This window comes from Gracilinanus agilis, chromosome 1 (assembly GCF_016433145.1).
Source record: "Gracilinanus agilis isolate LMUSP501 chromosome 1, AgileGrace, whole genome shotgun sequence".
In the NCBI taxonomy this organism is placed as follows: Eukaryota; Metazoa; Chordata; class Mammalia; order Didelphimorphia; family Didelphidae; genus Gracilinanus; species Gracilinanus agilis.
The window spans coordinates 166,699,613-166,715,411 of NC_058130.1; the positions used below are offsets into that span (position 1 = coordinate 166,699,613).

The window sequence follows — 15,799 nt, forward strand, 5'->3', positions numbered from 1 at the left end:
CCTGGACATGTAGTTTTTATTGAGTATAGTCCTGTGGAGCCTGACCTTTATTGAGAAAGGACTCCCTTTTGTCTCCCTCATCACCCCATTTAAAATCCTCCACCTGGAACCTCAGGGATGATTTTACTTACAGCTTAGGTTAAATCTAGGGTCTCTCCCAAAGGGGGAACTTAAAATTAAAGGTACTCATTGTACAATACAATTCAGGTATGGGACAAGTGTATTCCTACACACACACACACACACACACACACACACACACACACAAAATCCTACTCATAAAAGGCTCCAAGTATGTATTAACATAACAAAATCCAGTAAGTTACAACTGTTATTACAGTCTGCTGAGGAGCTGATACTTATAACTTATGAAATATAAGGCAATTTTTAGGACTGCTAATTAAGTATTTTATATTTTCCTTGGCTCTGGACTGACCAAAGAACTCTTAGTACATGTCTTCTTCTAAAATGTGCAAGCTCCAGCTAATATTCTTGTCAGTGACCAGCCTCTCTGATGCAGAAGCTTCCCCTACCACCAGCCGACTTCAATTTAATAGGACCTGTGACATCTTTACCTTTCAAAATCCCAAGGCTGCCAACAGGCCTACTACTACTGTGTCCAACTTAGGAAACCCATTCACTTAATATCAGGAAAAAATAAACATATAAAAGGCAGCCAAATCCAGGTCAAGGCTTGTCTAGGCATGAAATATGCTTTTCATGACAGTTTTCCAACTATGACTTGTTAGATATCATGTTCTTACAGCCAGTTGGAGAACAGGGTAGAAGAATAATGGCAAATCACCCTTATCCCCAGCACCCTCTTGGGAAGCATCTTGAAACTGTCCTGACTCAGATTCACAGCCAGAAAGGTAGATAGAGGCAAAGGAACTAGGCAATTGATCCCCCTTTGTACATCTTTTGAGTCATCATCTCTTCCAGCTCTCTAGCTAATAAAGGGACTCTTTATCCCCCTCTCAAACTGTAGTCCTTTAGCCCTGAGTCACACATGACTGTAATCCCAAAATTCCATCCCTGGAACCAGGAATGTCAACTTTGTGCATGCTCTATGGGAGGATGGCCCTTATAAGCCAATTCAACCTCACTATGTCAGAAAGGCAGCTCACCTGGTCTCTTAAAACTGTATGCTTGAGTGTTTGTGACCTAGCTCTAGGTTTGGAAGGATTGTCAAAGTGGTTTCAGCTTTTGCTGCTACTAAGCCACCATCTTTGCTCCACCCCCACCCCCCACTTCCCCATTCCCCTGGACTAGCTCCAGGTAGAGAGGGACAAGGCAGTGCTATTCCTCCCCAGTACTAGTGTGTAACAGTGACTGAGAAGTGACTACAGGTAGCAATTTGGAAACAAGAGGGAAAGATCACCAAAGTGGAAGAAGGAAGAAAACTGCAAGCATGACAGGAAAAGCAGCCTCCAACGAATGGAAAAAGCAACCCAAGTTATAATCTCAGAAGCAGTGAAGCAGGTAGAGGGTGAAGGAGATGTCTGTCTATGGAAGGCAATAGTTTGCCTCAACAGGAACCCTGTGAAAAGACAGTGTCTCTAGAGGTTAGTTTAGAAGTAAGATTAATAAATTCCCCACATTTGGAGATACATTGAGAGCCAGGGCACAGCTAAAGCAACTCCAAATTACTCATTAGGAACAAAACTATTTAAGGCAATATCAGAGCTAGGCCTTATGCTGGCTTACTTAGTTATTTGGAAGGCAGAGTGATCGTATTGTCATGGCATTGAGTTAACAGCTCAAGGAATTGGGACAGAGTCAGAGATCTTGGAGATCTCGTACACCAGCAGTAATTGAGAGGTTTTATCCTTCTCTATCCCTGTAGGTGTATGATTGTAAAGTCTTAGTATTTCCTTCTATAGGGGTTAGAACCCAGGATATTTTTCCCATGTAAATACATCAGAGATAACAGGGTCACTGGGCCATTATCACACCTGTCCTTCTCAAATCACAGAGGAAACAACTCTCTGATATGACATTGGGCTCTATTTACTAAGTGTATGTGCTCAGAAATGTCAAATGTAGACTTGGTAAATATTACAGCCCAAGACAGTGTTGAACTTGAAAAACCACTATGACAATGTTGAAGACCTAAAGTGAATTGCAAAATATAGGAAGAAATTCCCAAGCACCACCCTTCAAAATCTGGTCCCTTGGGGCAGCTGGGTAGCTCAGTGGATTGAGAGCCAGGCCTAGAGACGGGAGTCCTAGGTTCAAATCCTGCCTCAGACACTTTCCAGCTGTGTGACCCTGGACAAGTCACTTGACCCCCATTGCCCACCCTTAGCACTCTTCCACCTATGAGCCAATACACAGAAGTAAAGGGTTTAAAAAAAAAAATCTGGTCCCTTTGTGCTTCCCTTCTCCTGCCTTTGAAATTTGTCTCTAGACTTTCTTTCATCTATTCCTTATTATTCTCCCTCACTCTAATCTGATTTTATCACCAGGCCTCTACATCTCCACTCCACTTGTTCTCTCTCTGTCTCCTATTCCTCCCTCCTCCTATTTCATCTTCTTTTGTTTTTTTTTCCTTTTAAGATCTTCTTCCTCTGTCCTCCACCCTTCTTCCCTGTGAGGAATAGTGGAAAAAGGAACAGTCTGAAAACAGGAAGATGCCCCTAGTCTTCCACTAACTAACTTAAACTGATCTAATCAATTCACCACTTCTCTAGTCCTTTCTTCAATTGAAAAATGGAAGAGTTAGACTAAATGAGCTCTTCTGTCCCTTCTAGCTCTCAAATTCTATGTCCTGATCTCTTATTCTTGCTCTCTATCTCCCTTTTGACTATTCTGTTGACTGTTAGCACTATATCTGGAAGTTATCAGAGAGTTTTTTTTCTTTTATTTTTTTAAACCTTTACCTTCTGTTTTAAAATCAGTATTAAGTATTGGTTCTAAGGCAAAAGAGTGGTAAGAGCTGGGTAGCTGGGGTTAAGTGAATTGCCCTGGGTCTCACAACTAGTAAGAATCTCTTTTATCTTTTTTTTTATTAATTTTTTATTTTTAGATTTTTCCATGGTTATATAATTCATGTTTTTACTTTACCCTTCACCCCCTCAAGCTCCTCCCCCCATTGCTAACTCACATTTCCACTGGTTTTAACATGTATTGTCAGTCAAGACTTATTTACATATTATTGATAGTTACATTGGTGTGGTCCTTTCAGGTCTATATCCCCAGTCATGTCCTCATCAACCCAAGTGTTCAAGCAGTTGTTTTTCTTCTGTGTTTCCTCTCCTGTAGTTCTTCCTCTGAATGTGGACAGCATTCTTATCCATAAATCCCGCAGAATTGTCTTAGGTCACTGCATTGCTGCTAGTACAGACATCCGTTACATTCGATTTTACCACAATGTATCAGTCTCTGTGTACAGCATTCTTCTGGCTCTGCTCCTTTCACTCTGCATCAATTCCTGGAGGTCTTTCCAGTTCACATGGAATTCCTTCAGTTTATTATTCCTTTGAGCACAATAGTATTCCATCACCAACACAATTTATTCAGCCATTCCCCAATTGAAGGGCATACCCTTGCTTTCCAGTTTTTTGCCACCACAAAGAGCACAGCTATAATTATTTTTGTACAAGTCTTTTTATCTGTGATCTCTTTGGGGTACAAACATGGCAATGGTATGGCTGGATCAAAGGGCAGGCATTCTTTTATCGCTCTTTGGGCATAATTCCAAATTGCCATCCAGAATGGATGGATCAGTTCACAACTCCACCAGCAATGCATTCATGTCCCAATTTTGCTACATCCCCTCCAACATTCATTACTCTCTCCTGCTAATCATTTTAGCCAATCTGCTAGGTGTGAGGTGGTACCTCAGAGTTGTTTTCATTTGCATTTCTCTAATTATTAGAGATTTAGAACACTTTCTCATGTGCTTATTGATACTTTTGATTTCTTTATCTGAAAATTGCCTATTCATGTCCCTTGCCCATTTATCAATTGGGGAATGGCTTGATTTTTTTATACAATTGATTTAGCTCCTTGTATGTTTGAGTAATTAGACCTCTGTCAAAATTTTTTTTATAAAGATTTTTTCCCAGTTTGTTGTTTCCCTTCTGATTTTGGTTGCATTGTTTTTGTTTGTACAAAACCTTTTTAATTTAATATAATCAAAATTATTTATTTTACATTTTGTAATTTTTTCTAACACTTGCTTGGTTTTAAAATCTTTCCTCTCCCAGAGATCTGACAAGTATAATAAACAGTATATATCTTAAACCATCAACAAGCATCATATGCAATGGGGATAAATTAGAAGCCTTTCCAATAAGATCAGGTGTGAAACAAGGACGCCCATTATCACCTCTATTATTTAACATTGTACTAGAAACACTAGCAGTAGCAATTAGAGAAGAAAAAGAAATTGAAGGTATTAAAATAGGCAATGAGGAGACTAAGCTATCACTCTTTGCAGATGATATGATGGTCTACTTAAAAAATCCTAGAGAATCAACTAAAAAGCTAGTAGAAATAATCAACAACTTTAGTAAAGTTGCAGGATACAAAATAAATGCACATAAATCAGCATTTCTATACATTTCCAACACACTAGAGCAGCAAGAGGTAGAAAGAGAAACACCATTTAAAATCACCCTAGACAATATAAAATACTTAGGAATCTATCTACCAAAACAAATACAGGAATTATACGAACAAAACTACAAAACAATTTCCAAACAATTAAAACTAGATCTAAACAATTGGAAAAACTTTGAGTGCTTATGGGTAGGATGAGCTAACATAATAAAAATGACCATTCTACCCAAATTAATTTACCTATTTAGCGCCATACCTATCAAACTACCAAAAAACTTTTTTACTGAATTAGAAAAAACTACAACAAAGTTTATTTGGAAGAACAAAAGATCAAGAATATCAAGGGAAATAATGAAAAAAAAATGTGAAGGAAGGTGGCTTAGAAGTACCAGATATTAAGCTATACTATAAAGCAGCAGTCATCAAAACAATATGGTACTAACTAAGAGACAGAAGGGAGGATCAGGGTAAGTGACATCAGCAAGACAGTGTATGATAAACCCAAAGAGCCCAACTTTTGGGACAAAAATCCACTATTTGACAAAAACTGCTGGGAAAATTGGAAAACAATATGGGAGAGATTAGGTTTAGATAAATTCAGAATGGGTGAAAGACTTGAATATAAAGAAGGAAACTGTAAGTAAATTAAGTGAACACAGAACTAGTAAGAATCTGAGGCCAGATTTGAACCAGGATCTCTTGTCTCTTGATCTGGCTCTTTAATCATTGAGCCACCAAGCTGCCCCTTCAGGGAATTTTTAAGGAAAAAGTATATAGATTGTTATGTTTAGGTTCCAGGATTATTTGGAGACATATTATTCAGTAAAGCTGGGTTTGATACATCTGCCTCAGTATCATTGATGGAGAAGACTGAATCTTCCTCCTGCAGATATTTCTAGTATTTGACTATATCCCTGGTCATCTGAAAGACCTTACATATTTCATTCACATATCATTTGGTAAGCTAGGCCTAATGGTTATGTTTATGCTTTCCACTGGTGTGTGAGGGTTGGGAGATAACAGAAATATCCCATGGGACTCTTATGGGAAAGAGTAGGGCCCTGTCATGAACAGATCCAGCCCATCATGTGGAAAGAAGGTACTACATTGCTTTCCTTTTCACTGCATAATTCTCGTCTCTGATCAATATTCCTGAGGTAAGTGTTTTCTCAAACAAGAAGTTTAGAAGCATAACTTTAAAAGTAGTAGTATGGGAATAGATTTTTAACTTTTGGCAAATGTCCAGAACATTTTTTTATCTCATGGAACTGTTTCTGGGAGGGGTTCCTCTCATTCTTTTACTAAAACTTTACCCATTTTAAAAAAAAAACATTTTTCTTTTATGTTAATAGTTTCGGCACAAAAATGACAAACAAGTCAACAATCGACCTGTCCTGGTGATAGTGAATGGCATGTAAGTGCTTGTGGAAGAGCTCAACTTGGATTGAAGGGACCGAGAGGTGGGAAAAATGGGGATAAGTATTTCTGGGAAAAGTGACAATGTTGGATAAGCTTACTGTGTTAGTTATATTTTGTGGGTTCTGGCCTTAGAGGAATAACAGGTCCAAGCAGCTAGGTAGCATAGTGGATAAATTATTGGACTTAGAGTCAGCAAGATGTGAGTTCAGTTCCTGAAATTAGACTATTTAAGCCTCAGCAAATCAATTAACCACTCTGTGTTTCAATTTTCTCACATGTTAAATAAAAGAGTTAGACTCTAAGGTCTCTTCTAGCTCTAAATGTATGATCATTAGCATAATTGCCCCCAATAGCAATACCTGGCAGTTTTTAACAGTAATATTCCACACATGTGTACAGAGTATTAAATATTACAGAGTAAATGTCTAAGGCTAGATTTAAACTTAGGTCTTCCAGACTCTGGGAATAGCACTCCATCCACTGTGCCACCTAACTGCCTAAGACTTGGAATACCCTGAATAAATACTTCAAGAGGGAAAAATAATGTACTATGGGCTGCCAGAGAAGATAGTTTGCCTTCTGATTGTGGAGAAAGGAATCTTTGGAATGGAAAAGGTAGCATTTGAGTTGGAGGAGTCTCATTTAAAAGGTGGAGATTTGGGGGAGGTACATTTCAGGAGGGGGACCTTTGGTATTTTCTCAACAGCTTTTAGAAGGATTTGTGTTACTAGCTGGTTCTGAGTCATATAGATTCTAAGTATCATCAGAGTTTGAATTCCATTCCCAGCAGTATGGATTTCTAGGCACCACAAGAGAAATCTGTGGTTTCTTCCTGTTGGTCAGGGCTATCTGACTCTTGTACTAATTTCCTTGGTGGAAAACAGTCTTGGGAAGTAGACCTAAAATTATTCCTTGTCTTCAATGCTACCAAACTGGAATTAATAACGTGTAATCTGGAGGTTGGTCTTAGAATTCCTTCTGGAAAACCCTTTCAATTCAAGAAATAAAGAAGACATCTAAAAATCCTAAGGTGCCTATTCAGGAAGTTTGGTATTGCAGGCAAGGCCTCTCTAATAGTACATAGGAAGAAGTCATGACAGAACCTAGTGACTGCTTTTCAGATGCAGAATAGTGAGGTTAATCCTGAAGAAGGCAGCATGATGTAATGCAAAGAATACTAGCCCAGAAGTCATTTACCCTGGAATCTAGTCCATGATCTGTCACCTATTAGCTTTATAATGATGAATAGGTCACTACACCTCTATGATTTGGTATTGTTTCTAAAATGAGGTGGGCAAGGCCAGATGACAACCTCTAAAACTACTTCTAGCTTTAGCATTCTATGTAGGTTATGGGTCATCCTATCTCAATGAGCCCCTTAATCATAGTGCTGAACTGTCATGAGCAAGTATGAATAGAAAGTGGTAGATAAATTCAGCTATTTTCATAGAATGCTATCTATATATCATGGTGCTTGATGACCTGATATATATATATATATATGTATTATATATATATATGTATTATATATAAATGTTTATAGTAATATAATATCTAACATATAAATATTATTTTATGTAAATGTATTTATATGCAATTGATTTTATAATTACATTTAATATATTAACATAGCAGGCCATCATGCTGCTGGATAGCATTCCATGTAAATAGCTGAATTTATTGACCACTTTCGGCTCAGATTTGCTTATAATAATTCTGGGATATGTGGAAGGACTCATATACATACACACTCCAAACACACAAATGCATATACAAACATATCAATATGTATTCACATATATACAGAAACACATATATAAAATAAGAGGAGTTCAAAAAATACGGTTAGGCCAAGTTTAACTTGATTTCTCTCTCTATATAAATATATACGAGTTTGTGTTATAAAGGAGGAATATGATTTTGACAGGTATAAATTTGGGGGGAGGTGCATTTCAGGTGGACCATTGATAGTATCTCCTCAACATCCTTGAAGCTATATGCATATATATATATATATATACACATATGTATATACAGATATAAAAAACTCCATTAAGTTCCAGACCAAACAGAAAGTCCATAGAGCCATAAGATTCCTGTATTTTAAGACCTGCTACCTAGTGAGATCTAATCATGCTACAAACAGTTTATTTGGCTTCTTGAACAGTCTTTTCACCTCTGACACTCCCTAAATAAGACCTTAAAGGAAAGGACAGGGTCCTCATCAATGCAGTTCAATCTTCCAACATTATTGTAATATCAATTGTGACAGCACTCTTTCACAGAGAAGGAAATTATATTGGGCACAAGTGCCCTTGTGGGAAGGTTATGGGCAATAACCACCTCAGAGAGAGGGACCGGTGTATAGATTATATTCTGAAATGCAACATCTATGGATGTTGTGGTATTGGGTATTCTGAGGACACCCTGTAGCAGAAAAATTAATCTAATTCTAATGAGTGATACTTAGAGATGGTAGGCATCAGAAGAGCCAAACAATAACAGACAGACTCTGCAGACAATAACTAAAGTTGCCAAGAAGAGGACTACAATCTCAAGATAGAGGTGAGGGAAGGACCATCAGTTACAAGTTGGTCACCATTACAATTACATAGAACTATCAACATATCTGTTCCTACTCAACACATTAATCATATCTCCTAAATGCTCAGCTTCTGTTACATGTGCTGTAGGGAAGACAAATGATAAAGTGATCACTCTGCCTTTGAGGAGCTTAGAATCTAGCTGAGGTACATAAAATAATATATATGATCAAATAATTTATGTGGTGTATGCTCTAAGTGGCATAAGAGTTCAGGAGAGAAGGAGATCAGTAATAATTAGAGTAGTTTAAAAGAAAAGAGTCATTAAAGAGGTAGAAGTCCAAATGGATCTTCAGGTATGGATAGGATTTGGATAAATGCAGCAGAAAGAGAAAGTGTTGCAGAGACAGGCATCCCAAATGAGGAAAACAGTAGGAATGACAGCAAGAAAAGCAGGCATGAATTTAGCATGTCTATACATGGAATAGTCAGAGAACAGTCTGGCCAGAGTGTAGGGAATATTCTGGGGAGTCGTGGGAGATGAAAAAGTGAGACCAGACTGTCAAAGACCTTAAAAACCAAGCCAAGGAATTTACTTGTGAAATAGATCCAATATACCCATGGAATCTCTTATAATTTACTAATTAGTCTTGAAGGCCTATCTACTTAGTTTCCAAGCTGACTTTGCCTGCCAGACACTCCTTTTGGGAACTCTTAGGAGTTCCTAGTGGAAAGCAAAATGAAGCTGGTATGTCCCTATCATCAACTTGTATGATATACATCCAGAGTCCTTGAGCAGTAGAGTAAATAATGAGACTGCATTAAACTTGGAAATAAGTACTACTTTCTACTCCCAGGACTGGCCCTCAGGTATCTTTGCCTACTTAAGGACTGTCTGCTTACATTTGAAAAGTGCTTTTTAGTCAATGGATTAAATAGAAATTCTCCTTAGCCCTCCCTTGGGAAAGAGAGTACATTAACTTTGTTTGCTAACAGAGAAATTGAGGCACAAAATGAGGAAGAGATCTTAATGCCAGGTCACTTATTCAAGAAAAGGTGGGAGAATGAGTATGAAAATGTCAATTAACTATTTTAGAAAAATATGCATTATTTTTAATGTTTACTAAGTCACCATAAGTGTATACTGGATGCTAGGATCAGTTTAAGGAGATTGATAACTCTTTGGTGCTTGTCATTGCCAGAGTTAGAAGATATAGGTTTGGGTCATAGTTGTGTTCTGTGACTCTGATTGTTGATTCTTGTGTACATCAACTTCCTCATCTATAAAATAAGGATAATAATATCATAGGGCTTTTGTGAAGAAAGTATTCTGTAGATTACAATATAAATGTGAGTCATTGTTCTTGAGAACTCCACTAGAGTTTAGAGTCATTCCTGAAGCTGGAACTCAAGTCAGGAACAAAGGCTGCCCCACTCCAAGCATCATGAGCTTCTTGGCCTCCGCTGGTCCAAGAACTAGGCCAGAGAGTAGCCATTTAAAGGGTTGTTCTCCTGCAGGGTGAAGGAAGAAAAGTGGTTGAACATCCAAGTGGGTGATATAATAAAACTACAAAATAACAATTTCGTCCCGGTGAGTACCATATTTTCTGTAGCTCAGTATCCTTTGGTTTCACTACCTCTTCTGTCATCTTTGCTTGTATTAGAATTTGCCTTGTAGCAAACAGGGATTAATGCAACTCTAAAGAAGCTTGGCTTCTCCATATTTCATGCCACAGCTTTAACTCAAGTGTGATTTTTTAATAGGGAGATGGCATTTGTAGAGGATTTGGATTGAGTGTGACAGGGCAAGGTCCCAGTCTAAGGAAACCAGCCATGTATATCAAGTTTTTGAGCTGCAGTCACCATCTTTTGTCATGACATCCTTCTGAAAACCACTATAATCTTTGACATTATTAGCCATATGACATTAACAAGTTGCTTAATTTCACACAGAGTTGTTGTGAAAATCAAATAAAAATCAAGTAGATAATATTATTACTTTGGAAAACTATGAAGATCCATACATATATGAAGGATTATTATTGTTATCATTATTCCTTATGTTCTTTAACCTTCTCTAACCTTAGGCAGATGTGCTATTACTCTCCAGTAGTGAGCCCTACAGTCTGACATACATAGAAACTGCAGAACTAGATGGGTAAGTATTCCAGATCTTGATTAGGTTAGGGTAACAAAACCAACAATGTCAGATATCTGTAACTCCCACAGGTGTCTTCTTGACATTTGTCAAGACAAGGTTGCTCTTCACTAGGAAAAAATATGGTAATGTTGAAAAACAAACAAGTTGTATTTCCAGGTATCCTCGCCAAGAGAACTGTATAGAATATTCATGCTTCAGATAGAGATTGGACTGAATGCCCTCTATAGCCTCTCCTCCACTTGAGGAGGACCTTATACTTTCCTAGCATGCCCTTTAAGAACCAGGGTCACCTCTGCACTTTCAGGTTGCATCACAACCAGACTTTTTTGGAGATGTACAAAATATTTTGGAAAGTTTGCGATTGTTTTCACAGAGCTCAAATGTAAAAGTTTTGAAGTCATTTATTGAGTCTATATCAACATTCCTTTTACACTTCAAATCTTGCCCAAACTATTTCTCCAACTCTGTGTCTATGAGATTTTTAAAAGCATTTCTAGTTTTTATTTCTATCCCCATTCCCTTAGTCAGATTAATCATTGAGCAAGAATCCTTAAGGTTTTTTTGAACAGATATACAGTTGTTTCAGCCCTTAAATGTGCTCCACTAAGGAACCGAAGCTTTGTTATGGGAACTCTGCCATCTGTTTTGAAATCCCATCTCCAGCACTCTCTTTGCTGGTTCTTTAAGATCTCTGGTTCCATCTACCTTAATTTGAGCTCATGGGCAGAAAAAGAAGCTGATTAATGGAGTTACAACATTAGGATCAGTACTTAGCTCTTCAGAACCATCTAGTATACTCATTCTTAGGAAAGGCCTGAGGTTGTGCTCGTCTTAGGGCAAAAGCATGACCTAGTTTCACAAATACAATATATTTCCTGACACCCCTATGGATGAGCTTCCTTTAGTGTACACACACACACACACACACACACACACACACACATTAGCAGTTACAATATATATTGTATACATTAATATATGTCTCTGTGTTTGTGTTTGTGTGTGTGTGTGTAATTTTGACTGCAGAGAAACCAACTTGAAAGTGAAGCAGGCCCTGGTTATCACCAGCAACTTAGAAGACAACCTGGAGAAACTGACCAACTTTAAAGGTAAGTTAAGAATTAGATTGCTTTGGGAAATTGTAAGGCTATTTCATCATTTCAAATTTAGATCTTTTATATAGTGGTAGAATTGTGTTCCATGAACTGTTATACAATTCATTCTCTCTATGTGATCAATGCCACATGCAAAATTCATTCCCTCTGATGTCCAGAAAACTTTATAAGAGAATAAGGAATTACATGAGGAAGACGAATGTTTGGAGGAGGAGCAATACTTACTTTTTGTTGTTTTGTTGCTTTCAGTCATGTTCAACTCTTCATGATCCCTCTTGAGGTCTTCTTGGCAAAGATATTGGAGTGGTTTGCCATTTCCTTCTCCAGCCCATTTTATAGATGAGGAAACTGAGGTTACATGACTTGTCCAGGGTCACACAGCCAGAAAGTGTCTGAAGTAAAATTTGAACTCAGGTCATCCTGACTCCAAGCTTGACATTCAGTGTGCCGTGTAGTTGCCCCAATACTTATGTAGGAAAGAAAATAGGTATTTCTCTGCCTACGGGCTTAGTACCCATATCTCAGTACAGTAATTTCCTCCATGAACTGGAGCTTTCTCAATCCTTGCTATTTTTCTCCAGGTGAAGTCAGATGTGATCCTCCCAATAACAAACTGGACAAATTCACAGGGGTATTGATCTATGAGGGTGAGACTTATGTCTTAGACAATGAGAAGATATTACTAAGAGGTTGCACCATTCGGAACACAGACTGGTGCTATGGCCTTGTGATTTATGCTGGTAAGTTTCATTACATTTCTTTGCCAAAGCTATAACTTGCAGGATAACATTAAAATGAAGCCAGTTTTGTCAGTACTATTTTCTTCAGATGGCAAAAACAGAGCACTTAGGCTATGCTATTTATATTATATTTGTATATACCCCAGTGTATCTTTGGGTAGTCTGAAATTCCTGGTGTCTTAAAAAAATCTCCCAGTATTCTAACTGTCTCTATTAGAATCATTTTGTGTTGAGCCTACCAACCATTCATTAATGTTTTCAACTATTTCTAAATATGTAAGGAAAAGTAAACATATTGAAGAGGCATGGAGAGAGGGGATATTTAGTTATAGATCAGAAGAACACATCTGTGTGGCACATTCATGTGGAGGGTGCATACAGAGAAAGTGTTCCCATGAGGAGTATCTAAATGGAGACAACACATATGTCATGAGTATACACATAAGGAATGAGAAAGAAAATACAGAGAACATACAAGAGGGGAGAGTATACTGACCATTATCCTTTTATAAATTTTGTGATCTCATCGATTTAGATAATACAAATCATGCAGGTAATAAGGTATCCAAGCCTGCCTGTCCTATTCAGATATTGTCCATGACTTATCTTAAATCTGCTGTGCAAGGATCTATTCAATATGCCAAGGGCTTATCTCTAGAAATCTTGATTATTTCATAGATACCAGTGGAATATGTGAGCCTCTATTAGTTGTCCCTTGATGTTGCCTATCTCTTTGCCTGGTTATATACTTCACTGATAACATCCTTTTATGTTACTTCTGTGAAATTTTTATTATGTTTCAGTCTTCCTAAGCTCCATGTGTTTTTTTTGTCTATTGAGTGATCTTTAACTTCTTTAGAAATTATCCTGGGGGCAGCTGGGTAGCTCAGTGGATTGAGAGCCAGGCCAAGAGATGGGAGGTCCTAGGTACAAATCTGGCCTCAGACACTTCCCAGCTGTGTGACCCTGGGCAAGTCACTTAAACCCCATTGCCTAGCCCTTACCACTCTTCTCCCTTGGAATACACAGTATTGATTCTAAGACAGAAAGTAAGGGTTTAAAAAATAAGAAATTATCCTATTTCTTTACGCTCAGTCATACATAACCGGAAGAAGATTGGTGTTTAAAAAAAAAAAAAAAGGAAGCTTGAGGTCATTAAAAGAACTTCCCAAAGGTAATTCAGCCCACTTTTCCTCCTTTTCAATGCTGGGCCCAACTAATTATTATCCATTTAGAGTATTATCCATCCAACTGTATATCATATGGGAAGGAATACATCTGCTATATGAAGCTATCAGTAGCACACTTCCAGGCAGAGGCAGGGATTTTTCCCAGGCCATGAAGTAGTGGTAGAGAAAGGGAAGAAGTCCTTGGTACTTCATATGAATGGGCTATCCATTAATTTTAGCAGAATAATGGAACAACTGGACTTGACACTTCCTTTACATTCTATAAGCAGGAATTAATGTTCCATGAACCATGAAAGAGAATTTATTAAGAGGAAGAGTCTTCATGCCCTACAGAACACTATAGCTTTAGAGACCCCGTGGGGTCCAGAACTCTGTTCTCTTTTCTCAGGGACATCAGTAGAACCCCAATATGAAAAGGAGGGTCAAAGAGCCTTAGTAAGACAGGTGTAGACTGGGTCAAATACTTGGGGCTACCTCTTCACTGATTCTTGGTTCACAGGCCCTTATTTCTAAGGTCCCTATCTGAGAGCCAAAAAGATGTGAAATAAATATGCTTGATACCCCCAAAATTCCCACTTACCAAGTAGTAATACTTTGAAGGAAAACAGAAGCAATCTCACTGGTATTATTGAGTCAGAATTTCTTCATCTCACTCTCATTTGACTGTGGTTTCTGGTATATAAGGAATCCTATGGGGCCCAGGAGGCTCAAATTTCAAAAAAAGGAAAATATACTTTTAATGAAATTTTGTAAAAAGAATAATATCTTGATTGGAGAAATGCAAATTAAAACAACTCTACAGTACCACCTCACTCCTATCAGATTGGCTAATATGACAGTAAATGAAAGTGATAAATGTTGGAGATGTAGCAAAATTGGGACACTGATGCATTGCTAATGGAGTTGTGAATCGATCCAGCCATTCTGGAGGGCATTTTGTAACTATGCCCAAAAGGCTATAAAACTGTGTATACCTTTTGTTCCAGTAATACACACTACTAGGTCTGTATCCCAAAAAGATAAAAAAAGGAGGGACTACTTGTTCAAAAATATTTATAGCATCCCTTTTTTGTGATGGCAAAGAATTGGAAATTGAGAGAATGCCCATCAATTGAAGAATGGCTGAGTAAATTTTGGTAAGTGATGATGATAGAATACTGTTGGGCCATTAGAAATAATGAACAGGATGATTTCAGAAATATCTGGAAAGGCCTGCATGAACTGATACAAAGTGAAATAAGCAGAACCAAGAGAGCATTGTGCACAGTAACAGAAGTATTATGAACTGATCAGCTGTGAAAGATTTAACTACTCTCAGCAATACATTGATCTAGGACAGTTCTGAGGGACTTATGACAAAGAAGACTAACCACATCCAGAGAAAGCTATTGGACTCAGAATGTCGATCGAAGTATACTATTCTTCACTTTAGTTTATTTGGGTTTTTATTTTGGGGGTTAATTTTAATTTGGAGGTTAATGAGTATTCTCATTATATGACAATGACCATATGGAAATACGTTTTGCATGATAATACATGTACGACCCTGATCAAATTGCTTACTAGCTCTGGGAAGGGGGAGGGAAAGGAATAAGGTAGACATTTATATTTTTTTTTTAAACCCCTGTACTTCGGTGCATTGTCTCATAGGTGGAAGATTGGTAAGGGTGGGCAATGGGGGTCAAGTGACTTGCCCAGGGTCACACAGCTGGGAAGTGGCTGAGGCCGGCTTTGAACCTAGGACCTCCTGTCTCTAGGGCTGACTCTCACTCCACTGAGCTACCCAGCTGCCCTAGACATTTATATTTTAAAACTTCAGAAAGCTTATGTGGAAAATTGTTATTACATGTAATTGGGAAAATAAAATATCTTCAAAAAAAAGAATAATATCCTTTGTCAGATCATATGTTCTCATTTTTGACTGAAAAAAACATTAATATATTAATATGAGTTCCCATTCTCTTGTTTTCTAGCATGATATTTAAATTATATCTGTCCTCCAAGGATAGGGGTATACATGTATAAAGACTCTTTGGGTAAATTGCCTCCTTAACCAGTTTCTATT

The 15,799-nt window shown here is 37.7% G+C and overlaps 1 protein-coding gene across 1 annotated transcript in view; it reads left to right on the forward strand.

Moving 5' to 3' along the window:
• LOC123249168 (phospholipid-transporting ATPase FetA-like) overlaps positions 1–15,799 on the forward strand; it is a 187,612-nt gene that overhangs the window by 72,677 nt on the left and 99,136 nt on the right. The window contains exons 7-11 of the mRNA XM_044678159.1: positions 5,919–5,980; positions 10,047–10,119; positions 10,616–10,686; positions 11,716–11,798; positions 12,386–12,544. Coding sequence (XP_044534094.1) covers positions 5,919–5,980; positions 10,047–10,119; positions 10,616–10,686; positions 11,716–11,798; positions 12,386–12,544 — 448 coding nt within the window. The remainder of the gene's footprint in view (positions 1–5,918; positions 5,981–10,046; positions 10,120–10,615; positions 10,687–11,715; positions 11,799–12,385; positions 12,545–15,799) is intronic.